General features: G+C 42.8%; 1 protein-coding gene across 3 annotated transcripts; it reads right to left on the bottom strand.

Annotated features, from left to right (window-relative positions):
• Window positions 1-9,732: 9,732 nt before the first annotated feature.
• UBIAD1 (UbiA prenyltransferase domain containing 1) lies at window positions 9,733-15,760 on the bottom strand. Of its 3 annotated transcripts, none has more exons than XM_033007496.2 (3): window positions 15,654-15,760; window positions 14,812-15,357; window positions 9,733-13,910 (listed from the first exon to the last, which is right to left on the bottom strand). In XM_033007496.2, the coding sequence occupies exons 2-3, from the start codon at window positions 15,332-15,334 to the stop codon at window positions 13,423-13,425; spliced, it is 1,011 nt and encodes a 336-aa protein (XP_032863387.1). In that variant the 5' UTR covers window positions 15,335-15,357; window positions 15,654-15,760; the 3' UTR covers window positions 9,733-13,422. The 3 variants fall into 3 exon arrangements, with proteins under 3 accessions (XP_032863387.1, XP_032863388.1, XP_032863389.1); XM_033007497.2 differs by lacking the exon at window positions 15,654-15,760 and adding an exon at window positions 15,610-15,652; XM_033007498.2 differs by lacking the exon at window positions 15,654-15,760 and adding an exon at window positions 15,574-15,632.
• Window positions 15,761-16,014: the final 254 nt, after the last annotated feature.

Genomic DNA, 16,014 nt, shown 5'->3' on the forward strand with positions numbered 1-16,014 from the left:
AAATTAATAGTTGTATAGTGTTTGCAAGGAACCTCCACAATTCCACCCAAAATTTCCCCATTACTCCCCCTGAAATGTCTCTGACTTTGCCACATGTCTCCAGTGACTGCAGTGGGAGTACTGCCCTTCAGTCCCTCAGTAAGGGGAAAGGCATACATTATCTGAGTCAACAGATTAAGAGAAGAAAGTAAAAACCTGGGAAAAAATGTGTAAGGCCAAAATGAAAAAGCAGTAAATACAGAATAAAACTCTTCAGCTCTAGAACAGGTTCTGTAAGGCTGCAAATGGAGAGGAATCACAAGCAGTGGTGCTGAAGGGAATCTCAGTAACTCACAGTCCTGTTCCTGTGGTCCCCACCACATCTAGAAGGAAACATTCCCATGGCATGCTGGAGTTTTGCACCCTTGGGCTTTCCTGTTCTCCTTCATTACTAGCTCTTGAACTGGGAGTGGTACTCTGGCTCATACAGAATTTTCTGCAGAAATCTAGAGGTAGATACTTAAAAAGCAGTCTGGCAAATGCAAGCCCTTTATTATGCAACAGTCCTCACTGGGCCTCTGTATAAAACGGAGACTCTTCTGGATCACATCTTATACTCTCATTCCCTTACCTGTATCCTCAACATCTCAAGTATTCTCTTGCTTGTTCCATAATATACCACTCCACTGGATTATATACTATGTAAATTTACCCAATCATCTACCTGTAGCTTACACAAGAAACGGAAAAAACAGAGTGCCACACACTTTTTCTTTAAACTGAAACAAGTAGATTGCTGTAGACAATAAATAGTTCTGAATCCTGCTTACCGAGGGCATCTGTTCTTCCAGCATATGCAGTCAGAAGGGGGATGCATAGACCAAAATCATCTCTCTCATTCATTGTAGAAAAAGATGTTCACTCTGGCTATTGCAGATTGGTAATGATAAGTGCTGAATACTTTTATTGTGCTAAACTGTGGAGGCAAACCTCTTCTTGTCCCAATAATCATTTTAAACCTTGTGAGGCAAGTGCTTACTCAGATGCTTGCTACTATCAATATAATGAAGCAGCTGCCTTTTATCTGCATCTGCAACCCAGACTTCAGTTTTGTTCTTGTAGATAGTTCTCAGACCTGTCATGCAGTGCTGAGTTCTGTAAATCAATCAAACATGAAATAGTGGGGAGGAAAGAGAAAAGTCTCCTCCTACGCATCTGAAGTGCAGTTAGTCCCACAAGCTCTCTGCCTCACCCTAGAGTGCCTGTAAATAAGTGTAGCCTTTTAAAGCCATCAGCTCTCTTTGGCTCATCTGGATCCAGAAAGTACTCAATACAGGCTCAGAGATGGAATTATCACTAGATAATAATAATCTTTATGGAAGCTATTTAGGGGTAATTCTAATCTTTTTTATTAGGTGACTCTTGAAAATTCCAGTGCAGGGAGATGGTACAGGTTTGGAATACTAAGCAATAAGAGGTTAGAAGGGATATTTCAATCCGGTGACTTTCTCCAGATAATTGGATTCATAATCCCTCAAAGGTTATGATCTCAGTTTACTCTGCTGGGACAGAAGGTGCCCAATTAGTCTTTTATCACATGATCCATTGCAGGCTTCAGCATTGCCTGCAAGAGACAGGTAACAATTTGCAAATCATCACAGCAGGGAGAAAAAAAAAAAAAGATGTTGCAGATGCAGGGAAGTCAGGCTCTGATACATCAGCTTCTGACTGGTGTTGCTCACTGGAACAGAGAGATATGCCTTTCATCCAGCTTCTGTAAAACAACAGCTCACAATGTCCACAAACACAAAGGATGATAAAGTCCATTTTCTAAAGGGTGCTGGCTGGCTATCTTGTATGCAAGAGCCTGCTCCTGTCTAAACAGAGCCGAATAAACACCTCTCCAGCCCAGATCTGGCAACCCACCATGAAGTGCTCAGAAGATAACTTGTCTAGGTAGTATTGCTGCTGTGTTGTCAGCTTTTTTCAAGGTTATGGCACTGAAAGGCAATAGCATTAGCAGAAAAGCATGGGGGATGGGGAGGTGCGCTATTCTTCATAGAGAACCCATATTAAATCACAAAATAATCTCTCAAGGACTGTGAAGTGGTTGGCTGCAGCACAGAGGAGCTTGTAAATACAGTGGAACCAAGCTAGCTCTTGTAAAACATCTTCACAAATGCATAACAAAACACAGAGAACAAGTCAAACACACTATCCCCATCTCAGCAGAAAATAAACAGAAAACATCGATGTGCTTAAATCTAGTCCTAAATAATAATAAAAAAAACCTAGGAGCCAAAATCAGCAATAGTGTGTAAAGATTACTTCACAGAAGCTAATGAAGTTCATAGTACAGATTATATCTGGTGTCTTCTCATTAGCATTACTGCTATCAACAACCACGGAATGTTTCATGCAAGGACTCTACCAATGAATAAGGACAAGGAATGTGTCTCTGGAAAAGAAAGCATCCCCAAGGAACTGTTCATTTCTGAATAAGACACTAGACAAAGACCGGTGTCAAAAAAGGAATAAAGATCATGGACAAGTGGACAAAATTATGCCACCCTCCAGGTACCTAAAGTGGTTGCTGCAGCACACGGAGCATTGCAAAAAGAAAATTCAACCCTTATGGTTCCTGGAGATAACTCAAACCCAGTGGCTTGTTAATATAGGTAATGCTTACTATACACAGATGATTTTGCAAGTTGTTAACTACACCTTTTGAGCAGCCAGGGATCTTGTCTGAATCCTCTCACACACCAGTGCTGTCTCATGGATGACATTTTGCTGTTTTTTTTTCCAATTCACTTCAGACCACAGAGGTGTGCACTACGGTTAACAGCCTGCCTGAGAAAAATGTGAAGACTTTTTAAGGTTATTCTGAAAATAAAACAAACACAAAATCTGCCAGAAACCAAGACTTTCTCCTTTATCAATGGCTGAGCTCATTTCCCCCTGCAGCCTGGTAAATACATCCACTCGCGTGTAACTAGTTTTATGGCAGATTTCAGACTGGAACAGATTTTTATAGCCCAACCTTGAACTCTAGAAAGCACAGAATCCTAATTGGTGAGGCAATAAGCTGCAGCATCAGCCACAACCCTGTTTCAGGGCAGAGCACAGGGACTAACATTAGGTGATTGTTGCTAGCCAGCTCCCCCATGATCAGGACCCCTGACACATCCCAGCAAATCCTAGGCAGCTCCTCCAGGTCTAGGACTACACAAAACTCTGCCAGATCCCCTCATCCTTATTCTATTTCCAGTCCTGGTTCCCCCTATACACCTCTTCCAGCTCACTTCAGTCCTGCCTTGCAACCATATATACATGCTATTCTGTCCATCCAGGATGTCTATAGTGAGCACTGATTGAAAATATATTAATGGGCTAGGCAACAAGCCAGGGGACTCTCTCTACTGTCACTCACTTAGCGATGACTGGAACAATTTATAGCAAACTGAAATGTAAGGACTTGATAATGAAACTATTTCATTTCTATCTCTGATTCAGCTGCCACCTGTAAAACTGAAGCCAGGAATGGGCTCTGAAAATGCATTATAAGACCATTAGAGCTCCACCAGGCACTGCCTTCATCTTTATGCCTTTACTTCTGTGCCCACCCACATCAGCTTTGTTATTGTAAATGACAACTCCTCTAGCTGGTCCCTGAATGGATCAGGGACCCCTGACTGATTTACTACCACAAGGACACAGAATGCAGCTGTCTGCATCTTTTACAGACAGGTATCACGTGCAGAGTTCAAAGCTCCCAGCACTCAAATGACCTTTCCTGTTCAATTGGGCTGTCACCCCAGTAAAGGGGAAGCAGTGCCTGTTGAACACCTTGGTCTCCTTGGACAGCTGTTTCATGTCAAGGACAAAAAAAGGGGCACAGGCTGTGTTTGGCCAGTGACATTTTACAAATGCCTGTGCTAGTATTGTGAACAGCCCTCCTGTCACAGGAGCTGGTTTCTGCCATACATGCCTGGATTGGCACCACTTTTGATGCCAGCCCTTTCCATCAATGGCAGCCCCATCCCCAAAGGGCTTTATACTACTATTTCAGCCAAGTTCCAAATGTAACATTTCTATAGGCACCACCATAGCCTGACAATTTGGACCAGTTTTACTGCTGAATGATGAAAATTCAGATGCAAATTGAGTTGTCCATTTCTACTATCCCCATTGCAGAAGACACTTCTACTGCACTACCTCCTTAGGACTCAAACTATTCCCTGCCCCTTCCCCCTACACTGACAGGGCCTCACAGAATTTCAGTTTTTCCCCCAAAACTGTTAGCAGGAGAGTGGTGACTAGGATGGTCAGGTTTTAAGTGTAAGAGAAAGAATCCACATCGAATTCAGTTTTCCCTAGAAAGTACAAAGCCTTGCTGAAGTAAATGCTGAAAACATTTATTCCCTTTAACTTTTCCTCCATAAGATGCTTTTTACACAAGTCACAATGCAACACACATTCTCTCCCACACACAAAAAAGCACACAGATCTCTAGAAAACAATATTTTAGTTTTTCTCCAGTGGGTTAGCTTGCTAGAGAGATTGATATCCTTCTTTTTATGTCTCAATCCTCAGGAGACATTCAGGGCCTCTAAATTACTTAGATGCATTTCTTCACCATCTGGAGATGAGTTAACTCTCAATGGGAAAGTGCATCATTTTCATATATGTACACGCATTCAACCTTTCCTGACTTATAGAAAGCAGAAATATCTTGGTGCTGCTGTCTTCAGCCCAGTACTCACTCCTTTGTTGATAGGTGTATCTCACGTACTATCTACTAACCAGAGAATGCAGAAGGAGACAGAGAATTTACGACTTGGCTGCTTCTGGCCATGAACATTGTTCAAAACTAGAGACATATACATACACATACACTGGGAACCACCATTTTCCTGCTTAATCGTTTCCCAGGACATAGTTCTGCAGAAGACAAGGAGTAGGCCAGTACGCAAATACATAGGACTGGTAATCTCAGAAGGCACATGCCAAGTTCACACACTGGGGCAAGTCACTTCCCTTCTCCAAACCCCAGGCTCTTCAGTCATAAGAGTCACACCATCACCTTTTTGAAAATGCTGAATATCTCTGGATGAAGCAGCACTATATGAAAATGCTAAAATTCCCTATGGATGAATTTTTTTTCTCTACAACACCTGAAATTTTGTGTATCCATGTCTTATGCAGGGATACTGACAGAACCACTACAAAACCTGGGATAGTTTAGGTTCAGCTTCCCCAGCTTATCTTTTCTCTTGCATTTGAACAAGTTAAAACACTGGGATTCGATGACCTTGAAAACTAGGTAATTTGGGATATTAATTTTAGAATTCAGGCTGTCACTGCTGAAAAGAGGACAAAAGCAGGGAAGCTCTGTGTGCCACACTGACCCGCTGTTGCTCAGAGAAGAGCATGTGATACCTGCTTTGTAAGGTAGCAGGAAAAAAAAAAGAAAAATCTTTTGGCACAAAGTAAGACAGGATTTCAGCTTCTGAAGTTAGTTAATACCTAACTGTCCTCTCCAGCTCCTTCTTGATCTTTCCTCTTAATCCTCCTCTCTCCATCCATGTGCAAATGCTGTTCCACCTTTTCCTGGAAACCTCAACTGCAAAGGTTTGAAGAAGCACGGATGCTGTAGGAGATTCATGCAGAAAGAAACTTTAAAGAAAGTCTACAGCACATCACTGGGGAGGAAGCCTGTTTCTAGGTGGCTAATTAACTTCTGCTTAAGAACTAGTTAAGGAAGAAGAAAGACCAGATGAAGAATGGTATGGCACAGCACCAAGTATACTCCTAAGGCTTTACTGAGCTCCGTAACACAAAAAAAAGGCATATGAATCTCTAGCATGGTATTCCCAAGCTCTCCTTTATTTATATTGACTAGAGCTAATGTTTTTACAGTGCTAGAGCTATGCCCCACAGGTTAAAATATGACTCAACTGTGGCATACAGTGGCCTTATGCCATACAGAAAGTAATTTATAATCTATCTGAAGTCATTTCATCAACCCTTGGGACAATGGCTAACAAGACTGGGAAGGTGGTTTATTAGACCCTATTTCTATTAGGTCAAAGTCTGAGAAACTGCTTATTTCTCAGTGTGATGATGTTTCACAGCCTTATTTGCAAACCCTGCGTGAGATGTAAATTGCCTGATTTTACCCCTTATATAGAACATGCATTTGGTTTATTCCCTTTCCACTAGTAAGTCAGGCGATTTGGAGAGCAGGCCTTGTTTTTTGTCTTGCCAGGACCCCTAAAAACAGTCATCATCTTTATTCTTTATGCTAAATCAGTGACAAGGCACTGTTTCCCACACAAATCGAACCACTGCCTAGAAGGACTTTCTATTCTACCCTAAAAGAAGAGGAGGAAAGAAGACTTTAGCCTTTATTAAAATTGCTGTGTTATTCAGCATTCCCCAGTTAACATACTGGCCACTGATCTAGAACTAGAAGAGAGAGCAGATGCCAAGATATCACACCTCAATTAGCACTTAAAATCACTGCTAGAACAACAGAGCTGCCCAATACTAGTCTAGCCTATGACAAAACATCTGAAAGGTGCCAACCAAGATGCAGACCCTAACCTCTTCTGTTGCTGGCTCTCATCACTTTCAAGATCTTAGAGCAGCAAACCAGATCCTGTGTTTTATCAAGGTTCTCACTGCTTTCCTTGCTCCCTGACAAACTGCCTGTGTGACACATCTCTCAGCCAGCACGTTTATCTTGATACATTATTGAGAGAGACATCTGATTAATGAGCAGATTCTCCTCCTTGTTGTTTTCATGAGAAAGCAGCACAATGGTGCCATAGATTTTTAATTCTTCAAACCACTCTGGCCTTGGCAGCCTGATGAGAAGTCAGCAGAGGACAGTCAGGGCTTATAGTTTTGTCTAGATTTGTTTTGTTTTTAAGAAACATTTGGTTCTTCATGTGCAGAGGTTAAGTCCAGTGTGTGAACTTCTCTCTCAAGACAGTGCATACATGAAGCCGGGACAGATGCCCAAGCATAGGTTTCCCTCCCAGGGAATAGCTACACTTGGTCAGTAACATACCATGCCTGCAGATCAGTGAGACTTGAGTGTTGAAGCAAGTCACGCCCTCTCAGCTTACCCACATCCTTCAAGTACTTCTCATTCAGACAAATCCGTGTGGCCCCTGAAACATCTGGATTAGAACATGGGCTTTCCTGTGATCTAACTATACAGAAAGGCAGCTATAAAGAAAGGATAAGCACTGACAGTACTAAGAGTTATCATCTGAAGAAGGTGTAAAAAAAAAACTTGACAACTGTGTTCATTTTGGGTCTTACTCCAAGTTACACAGAAGAGCAAAAACCTTATTTCAGACAGTAAGGCATGGGCATTATTCTCCTCAGTGCTGGGCCTGTTTCCTTTAGACATACAGCTGCAATAAGCCAGCCATGTTGAGTTTCATTAAAACTTACGAATATTTTAGCAGTTCTGGGAGCTATAGATCTTAACTTGGCAAGATATTTAGCTCCACCTTAAAATGAAAAATAGCTTTAAAAAGCCAGAGCAGCATTTCATTTCTTAAATATGTAATTCAGCAGGCACAAAACTCCAAGTATAAAGCAACCAAAGGTGATTTAAATTAAAATAATCTACAAATGACCTAAAAGACAAATGAATATGTGAGGGGAAAGGCTTAGTTATTAAGATACCAGGCTGGAAAGGAGATCTATGTACTTGCCTTCAAGGAGGGTGACCTTGATTAAGCAGCAGTGACTCAGTCTATTCAGCCACGAAATGGGGAGAATATAGTCCAAGCTCCTAAAAACCCTATAAAAGTATTAAGATTTTCCAACAGTGATTCAAGACACGGGTGTTAAAAGCAATTGACTGAACAAAAGTACATCTCCAAGTGAGCAGACACTGCATTCTTTTTCCTCACCAGTGTACTACCCATGAGGCACAGCTTGCCCACACTCAAAAGCTCAGCCCTCAGCATCTGACCAGAATAAGCTTATTAAGCCATCAGCAGAGGCTTTAAAAATTCAAAATAGAGCTGACTGGCTTTCTTCAAATTGTTTCTGCCATTACCTGCCTGGGCCAGAAGCATCTGTCCAGACATAATCTGCACATTAGAAATTCATCTGCAGCCATTTGTCTTCCAAGTCTCCTTACATCAGAGGAGACCCAGTAAGGTACAACCAGACAAATACTAAAAAATCTTGCAAACACAGCTAACATGAATTCCTGTAGATACAAAAAATTAGGTAGTTTTTTTTAAGTACGTATTTGGAAAGTTTCCTTTTTCCCTTGTCCTAAAGATTTTTGACCCACTGGCTGCAGGGGGGAAAAACTCCCCAAAAAAATCTTAGCTGTCATGACTGTAAAAGAAATCCTCTGAAATAAGAAAGATGTGCTGAGCAATGCAGTGACCTGAGCCAGTGCAACCCCCTATAAACGCAGGAGGGAAACCACTCCTTCCTTTTCCAGTAATAATACAGTCTGATGCATAAAACATTTTGCCACTCGATTAAAAGTGGACCTAGTGTTCTGGCTCAACCTCGTAGAACAGCAGAGAAGCAGCAATACCAGAGTCTGGAATGCTACTTCTCTCACTGGGAATGCGTTTTTTTTGACTGTGGAACAAGGTCGAAAGTATCAGGACAATCCTCGTGCTCTACAGCGGCCCTTGCTGTCTGCCTGGCAGAGGATCTCTCAGCCCAGGGCACAGGTTCCGCAGGGTGCTGCAGCAGTGATGGAAGAGCAATGCTGCCATCTGCAGACAATCAGAATTACAGCCTCCCCCTAGACAGGCACTGGACATAAAGGTGTTCAATGCTGCATGAATTCCAAATATCTAAACATTTTCTATTAGAGGTCATTTCTTAAAATGAGTTTAAACTGACTACTAATAAACTCTGCCTGCTACCAGGACAAAGCATTAGACTGTGTTTTAAGAACAATTACAGTAGTAACAAAACACTCAATGTGCTCTCTAGCTAAAGGATACTCAGACGACTGGTTTCCGCAGATACAGAAAAACAGCTTTATCAAATTTCTTTGGGAGGATCCTTGAGTACAGCCCATGTGTATCTAGATGCCGTGTTATTCTGCATTTTATCCTCTAAAATTATCTCCAAATGCTATGACCACTTTGTGGCCCACTCTGCACCTCAGAAAGGCTGAAAAATATTTCCCAGGCCTAGCTGTCTTAAAACCACAGAATGTCTTGCAAACCCAACAGGAAATCACTTCAAAGCAGACAATGATAGTGAGATAGTGTTGTGGGTGAAAACATTAGCTCCACAATGGTTTACAATCACTAAATTTTACTGCTGGAACTTCTTCCATTCTCTCCTACTCAGATTTTGAACTAGAAGTAAAACCTGAAATCATCACATTTTACAAATCCCTCACATGTCAAGCCTTCTTTGTATCATTTTTCAGCTATGTTCATCAGAGACAACAGAGGTGGGACAGCCAAGAGGTCTCTCTAGACTGTTCAAACCACTTTAACCACATATAAAATAGAGCCAGAAAGCATGTAAGACTTCTTAGTCTCCTTAAGCTAATTGTACACACGTTTGTATAGTGGACTGCACCAGTGGCCAAGATGGGAAAATTTCAAACCATGCTTTAGGCTCATTTATAACACGCACAGGGGAGGCGTTACGCTGTCACAGTCCTAGGGAGCAAATAAAATCATTACAAGTCAGGAGCAGAGACCATGGCACTGGAAGAATGGCAGACCACACAGGTGAGGAAGAAAAAGTCCATCTTTATTAAAAAGATTAAAAGTTCAGCTGAAACCTCCTTACAAATGCTGAACGGTACATGGCACAGAAAACTGCATCAAAGAAAATTCTGCTCACGGATAAAAAGACTGAAGTCTGCCATTAGTATGAGATGATCACTGCTACTGAACTTTTTACCCAATGATTTGCAAGGACAGGACTCTGTGATTCATAAAGGGACTCCTGCACAAAAAAAAAAAGTACAATCTCTCATGCACTTATACTAAAAACATGGCAGACAAAGGCCCTCCTTCTTCCAGGAAGATGCTCTAACACATGTGCAAAATTACAATTGGAGTGATATAAAATTATCAAACACAGCATAATTAACAGAATAACATTCAGACACTTTATCAGATAAGAAGAAAGGCCCGGAGGTGCTTTAGGAAACACTAACAGATGGGCTACAGGTCTGTTCATCTACTAATGTAGACTCATCACATCGCAACACAGCTCCTCAAGACAGACCTGAAAGAAGCTTAAAAAGTTTATATTCAGGGAAATTACCATGGGACAGGGCGGAGAGGGGTAGGGAAGGAGACTGGCATCCTCATCACAAAACAAACCAATAAAGGAGTCTCTCTTACCACTCAGTGTCTATGTGGAAATTATCTTGGTCTACTTACATTGGTTAAGTCACCTGTTAGGTTAGTTCATACCTAAAATGTTTTCTAGTACTAACATGCTTTTTGGAAAACACAGAGATAAAGCATTTTCTACTTTCAAAGCTCTCTATGATAATGATGTTGGCTCGGCATCCCTGTGAGGTAGGCAAAAATTAGCTATTTTCTGAGAGACAGAGCAGTTAAATGACTTCCTCAAAGCCATAGTGAATAATGTGTTATTTATTATTAATATTCTTAAAAACCTGGAATGATACTGTTTTTCACAGACAGTGAATTGGAGGCAACCAACATCTGCTAACAAGGAATTACTGAATTTTCATCTCATTCTTACTATTAAAATGCTCTGAATCCCCCCCACCTTGAAAAGTGTTCTACAAACATATACATCTACTAGTGAGGTTTTCCTTCATCTCTGTAACAAAAAGCACCGGTCCTTTACAGCAGTCAGCAGACATCCTACACAGGGGGCTTTTCCCTGCTAACAAAGGGTACCCTAGATACGACTACAGTTACATATACTACTCCACCAATTATCGTATCCTAGATCTTTTCACTATTACAATTACAGATATCAGAGACATGAGCCAAGTATTAGTTACTTTAAGGAATTTAGCTTGAGTACTCTCGTTTATGTAAAAGGAGTAGAAAAAGATAACTACCCATTCTTTTAAACTGATAGCTATACAAAAACAAGCTATCATAAAATAAAGCACACAGCTGCTACTAAGGGTAGCAACAAAGCCACGCTGGGATTAACCTAATAAATCCACATATCCCCAGTTACAAGGTTAACAGATTCACCAGCTCAGTTCATATCCCTAGAAGTGAAGTGAGTCTTGGAGCCAGGCTCTTTACTTTGTAGGTCCACAAAGAATTAACAGTGGATACTGTGTTGTGTATGTCGATATTGAAAACAGTTTCCAAAACCTTCTGGATATAACTCCCTCCATCCAGCTGACCTGAACTTTTGCAGTTTCTCCTCATGTTTCTAACCTAAACATGTATTTTGCTGTAGAAAGGAGCACACAGTTGCTGAAGTCCATCTCCTCTTGTCTTGTGCCTGGTCAGATTAGAGAGATCATTCGCCCAATTTTAATAGAAGATGAAACTGTGCCTCGTAAAATACACCTGCAATGAATCCTTCCCTTTGATTAGAGCATAGCTGTAAAGCAGGAGACTAACAGCTGGGTAACAACGGCTAACATAAAGCCATAAAAACAGTCACTGAAATAGCTGTGCAATGCAATCTTGTACCATCAACTCAGCTTTACTACTGTCAGTACAGTCCACTAATATAACACTCAGCACTTTCAGCTCAACACCACAGAGCCATAACTTACCTATGACGGAGGCAGGACAACACCGTGCTAGTTTATTGCTAGTTTATTGCTCATGTTTAAAAGCCCTTCATATAGTGACTAGCACACTCGCATTTGCTTCAAAAACAAGGTTGTTTTCCAAGCTCCATCAGCTCTAGTTCAACACCAGTATCAATACCTCTGAAGCTTTCCACAACGCCTGTAAACAAACTTTTCACCAAAACTCTGCATACATGAAACGAATACTTTTTCTTTAACACAGAAGAGAATTCAGTTGCCACTGAGCAACATAGCATTGATCAAATTCATATTTGCACTGGAAGTCACACTTTTCCCCAGTTGTGTTTGGCATGTTTTCCACACTGTTACATAACTGCCGAAACAGCTCTCCAAATGGCCACATGTATATCAAGTGGCAAGATCTGCAGGAGAAAACAAAACACCTTAAGGTGTAGGAGGGGAAAAAAGAGGTGGGGAACTTCATTTCAGAGCTAACTTCACATTTAAATGTGATTCAGCCACACAAACTCTGGACTCTACTAGGAGGTATCTTATTAATAAAAACGGTTTCTTCCTGTTTCCAGTTCTAATTTTTATGCAGATCCAATGCAGAGATCCTGATTATTTTTTTCCCCCCTGACCCTGTATCTTTCTCCTTTACTCAACTGGGCTTCTTCTGGGGCTTCTTATTGTAAGACATTTGACTATAATACTCCAGACCTCTAAATAAACACAGGAGAACAATTGAAAAAATAATTTTTTTACAACTAAGAATTTGTTCTTCCACTCATGTATCCATTTATCCATATCCAACCAGAGAAACCTGGAAATCCATCTGTCAGCTCCCCCTTAACTCCAAGACTGTACTTTCAGAGAGTAAATACTAAGGAAATGCAGAAATGGAAACCACTTGGTTTTCTATGCATTGAGAGCTTTTCAGTTGCATGATTTGCCTTTACAGCTTCAGCTTTCATAACAGAATATAAATTTACTGGGTTTGGCTTAAAGTTTGTGCAGTGGGCTAGTCATACTCCATTTAGCACCAACATCCCACAGAGATACATAACCTTGAAATTTCTAGACTAGAAGGACCAAACAGAAGCAACAGTTAATGAATTAGTATCTAGTGCATTTCAGGAGGCTTGGAAATAATGGCTTAAAAGTTGGCTAGGGAAAAAAAAACCAACAAAACCCAAAACATACAACAGAAGAACTATGCTCACAAGGGAGTGAAGCAATAGCATCTACATCATTGTGATGCTAAGCATTTGGCAGTGTTTTCTGTTTACCACACAGGAGCTACTGGACTCCTTGGCCATGGTAAGAAAAGGAGTCATAAGAGCAACCACTGTGCTTGTGAAGGCAACAGAGAGTTTGTATTTGAGGCTCAATCTTACTTTCATTGAGTTGACAGTGAAAGAATTAGGTGGCAGAAGGATGAGGTTCTTTAAATGTTTCCTTGTCCTCACGTCGCCTTGCTCCCCCGAAGAAAAATTGCACAGTTCACCCCTTCCACAGAACTGACCAGTGACTTTTTTAAAGCCTGTTGTACAAGCTAACCAAGCCAGAAATTACAAAATTTACAGACAACCAACAGCTCAAGATGGTCTCTCCATTCTTCCCACCGTCCATAATGGGTCATCTATCCACATCATCCACTGTTAATCAGCATTGATACTGAACTGTGAGGCCTGACCCTACAGCTCTTGCTACAGCTTGGGCAGAGCACCGGCTGGTGCTAGTGTAATACCAAAAACATAGAAAAGCCCCAAGAGGAGATTGAGTTTGGCTGTCCGCTGAGGAATTTTGTTGAAGCTGTGACTCCGAAACTGCCTCTCCAGTGAAAATGCCATCGGGATGGTGAGTAGTGGCAATGCCATGCTGATGGTATAGTGTGTGGCCAGCACACAAAAAATCAGGTAGGGCAAGAAGAGCAGCAAAGTGTAGAGAATATAGGAGAACGCGGGGCCGATGAGGATAGCCAAGGTGACAATACCCGCCTGCCGGTCAGACTCCATGTCTCGTGTGTTGTTGCTGTGCAGGATGGCCTCAGTACTGAGAGCTAGGGGGATAGCGTAGAGCAGTGGTGAGACAGACAGATAACCGACCTGCACAGCATGGGCAAACATGACAGCCAGGGGCCCAAAGGTGATCAGGATCACCACGTCTCCAAGTGCAACATATTTAAATCCAATTCCTGTGGCAAGACACAAGAATAAAATGAAGCATCATCAAACAACTCAAACAAAATAAGAGAATGGATAAAATAACAGATCAGCCCTTCCACAGAAATGTTGTAAAATGACCAATGCATGTGTGGTTATGGCCAAGCAGCATATTTTCTCTCTTTTCCAAAGATAATAAAGGAAATGCAGCTTCTGAATTTCTTCAAACAGAAACTAAGGGCCAGGTTCTAACACCCACCTTCACATCCAGAAGTACCTATTTCTGCAGAAATCTACAGAAAGAAGGTACTCTTTAGTGTGATCATGCATACTAGAATCTGATCATGGAGAAATATATAAAATGCTCAGAACAAAATGCAAAACTGACAAGATTCTTTCAAGAAAACTATAACTGTTTGAAAGTTTCACGGTTGGAAATCAAGTTTTTTTTTCTTTTCCTAATAATTATGTTTCCACCCAATACAGGAAAACACTAAAAATACCCTCCCTCTTATTAAAAGCAAACATAAACTGTTCTACTTTCACAATGAAACTCCACCTATAGAATAACAACAAAATCTTCCAAAACAAAGTAACAGATTCTAGCAATGGAAAAAAAAATATGCAGTGAGCTATACTGCTGAGGGATACAAAATACACATCATGAAAATTTTCAGCAATAGTTCTGATGAACATCTAAATCCATATATGTAAATAGCCACATCTCAACACCACCTTCCAACAGAACTTAGTCTGCCTCTTCCCACAAGACAATGGCAAACACAAATTTATGTACCAGTACTCCAGGAAATACTACCAAGTATTTTTATGGTGGTTAACTAAATAAACGACTTGTCTTCTAGAAGCCCTTGACAAATCAGAGATTTGTCAAGTTTACATTCAGATTCACAGCAAACGAAATACAGCGCTTACCTCCGGTATAAAGGAAGGAGCTGGAAAGTCCTCCAAAGTAAATCAGGGCCAAGTGCTCCAGCTTGAGTGTTGAGACAGCGTAGAGCCCAGCTGCACAGATGCAGCCCACAGTATAAAGGAAGACTCCAAACCGGACTACGTCCTGAGGCTCCAAAATCTGGTCCACCAAAGTCCTGTCATCGCTCTTCTTGTGATCGATGCCTTTGGAGAAGTCGTAGTAGGTATTCACCAAGTTGCCGGCTCCGTGTACAGCCAGGACGGCCACGGCGCTCCCCACCAAGAGCCGCGGGTCCAGCGCTCCCTCGGCCCGGTACGCCAGAGCGCTGCCGAGGGCCACGGGGGTGAGGGAAGCGCTGAAACTCCAAGGTCGAAGCGCCAGCACATAAGCCGCACACTTCTGCCTCCAGGTGCTGGGGGGGACCCTTTCAGCGCCCGCTAGCACAGCGCCGGAATCGTTCCTCTCGCTCCCCCGGGAGCTCTCGGCGCTGATGCTGATCTTCTGCGCCAGCTCTCCCGGCCCCATGCTCTCCCGCCTCACAGCAGCGCCTAGAAGGGGAAGGGCCGCGCGTTAGTCCAGGGGCGAGGGGACACAGACACGGGCATGGGCACCGCCATGGCCGCGCCTGAGGGGGGGGCGCGCGCCGCCCTTACCCGCGCGCCCCAACCACCGGCCCGCCGCCCGCTCGCGCCCAACGGCGGCTCCCGCCCCGCCCCGCCGCGGCCTCACGCGGCGAGTTCCGCGGACGAGCGACCAGACAGCACCTCCCCAGCGCCCGGTGTAAACACTAAGCGACCCACGTCGCCACACGCGGCGGCAAGGGGAGTCGGTTTGAAGCACACACCCAACGCTGTTATATGCGCCGTTACGGTAACGGAGCGCCAACAAGCGGGTACCGCCCCAGCTTGCCCTTGGTCTCGTGGACAGCCGGACACATTTCAGTGACACACACCACCCCCTTCCCCTCCCCTCCCGTGCATGCGCGTAGAGCACACAGGCTTTGCGGGAGGGCGGAAGCTATCCGGCTTCTGGAAGGTGGGCCTAGCGCGGAGTTTTCACCAATTGAGCACGCCTAGCCATTCTATTGGTCAGATTTACTGCCACTCTCTCCCGGATGGCTTGATGATTGTCTGAGAGGACGGTCTCTCCTTGCGGTTCCTTAGGAGAAGGGGCGGAGCTGCGAGCGCTCCTTCCCTTTTGCTCTT

The sequence above is a fragment of the Tyto alba genome, unplaced genomic scaffold, assembly GCF_018691265.1.
Source record: "Tyto alba isolate M040663 unplaced genomic scaffold, T.alba_DEE_v4.0 Super-Scaffold_20000042, whole genome shotgun sequence".
In the NCBI taxonomy this organism is placed as follows: domain Eukaryota; kingdom Metazoa; phylum Chordata; class Aves; order Strigiformes; family Tytonidae; genus Tyto; species Tyto alba.

What these genes read in the sequence shown, in the direction of transcription:
- UBIAD1 (XM_033007496.2), bottom strand. Translation starts at nt 15,334, where the DNA reads ATGGGGCCGGGAGAGCTGGCGCAGAAGATCAGCATCAGCGCCGAGAGC. An exon ending in CTCCTTCCTTTATACCGGAG is followed by an intron (nt 13,911 to 14,811) that starts GTAAGCGCTGTA and finishes GTCTTGCCACAG; the next exon opens with GAATTGGATTTAAATATGTT.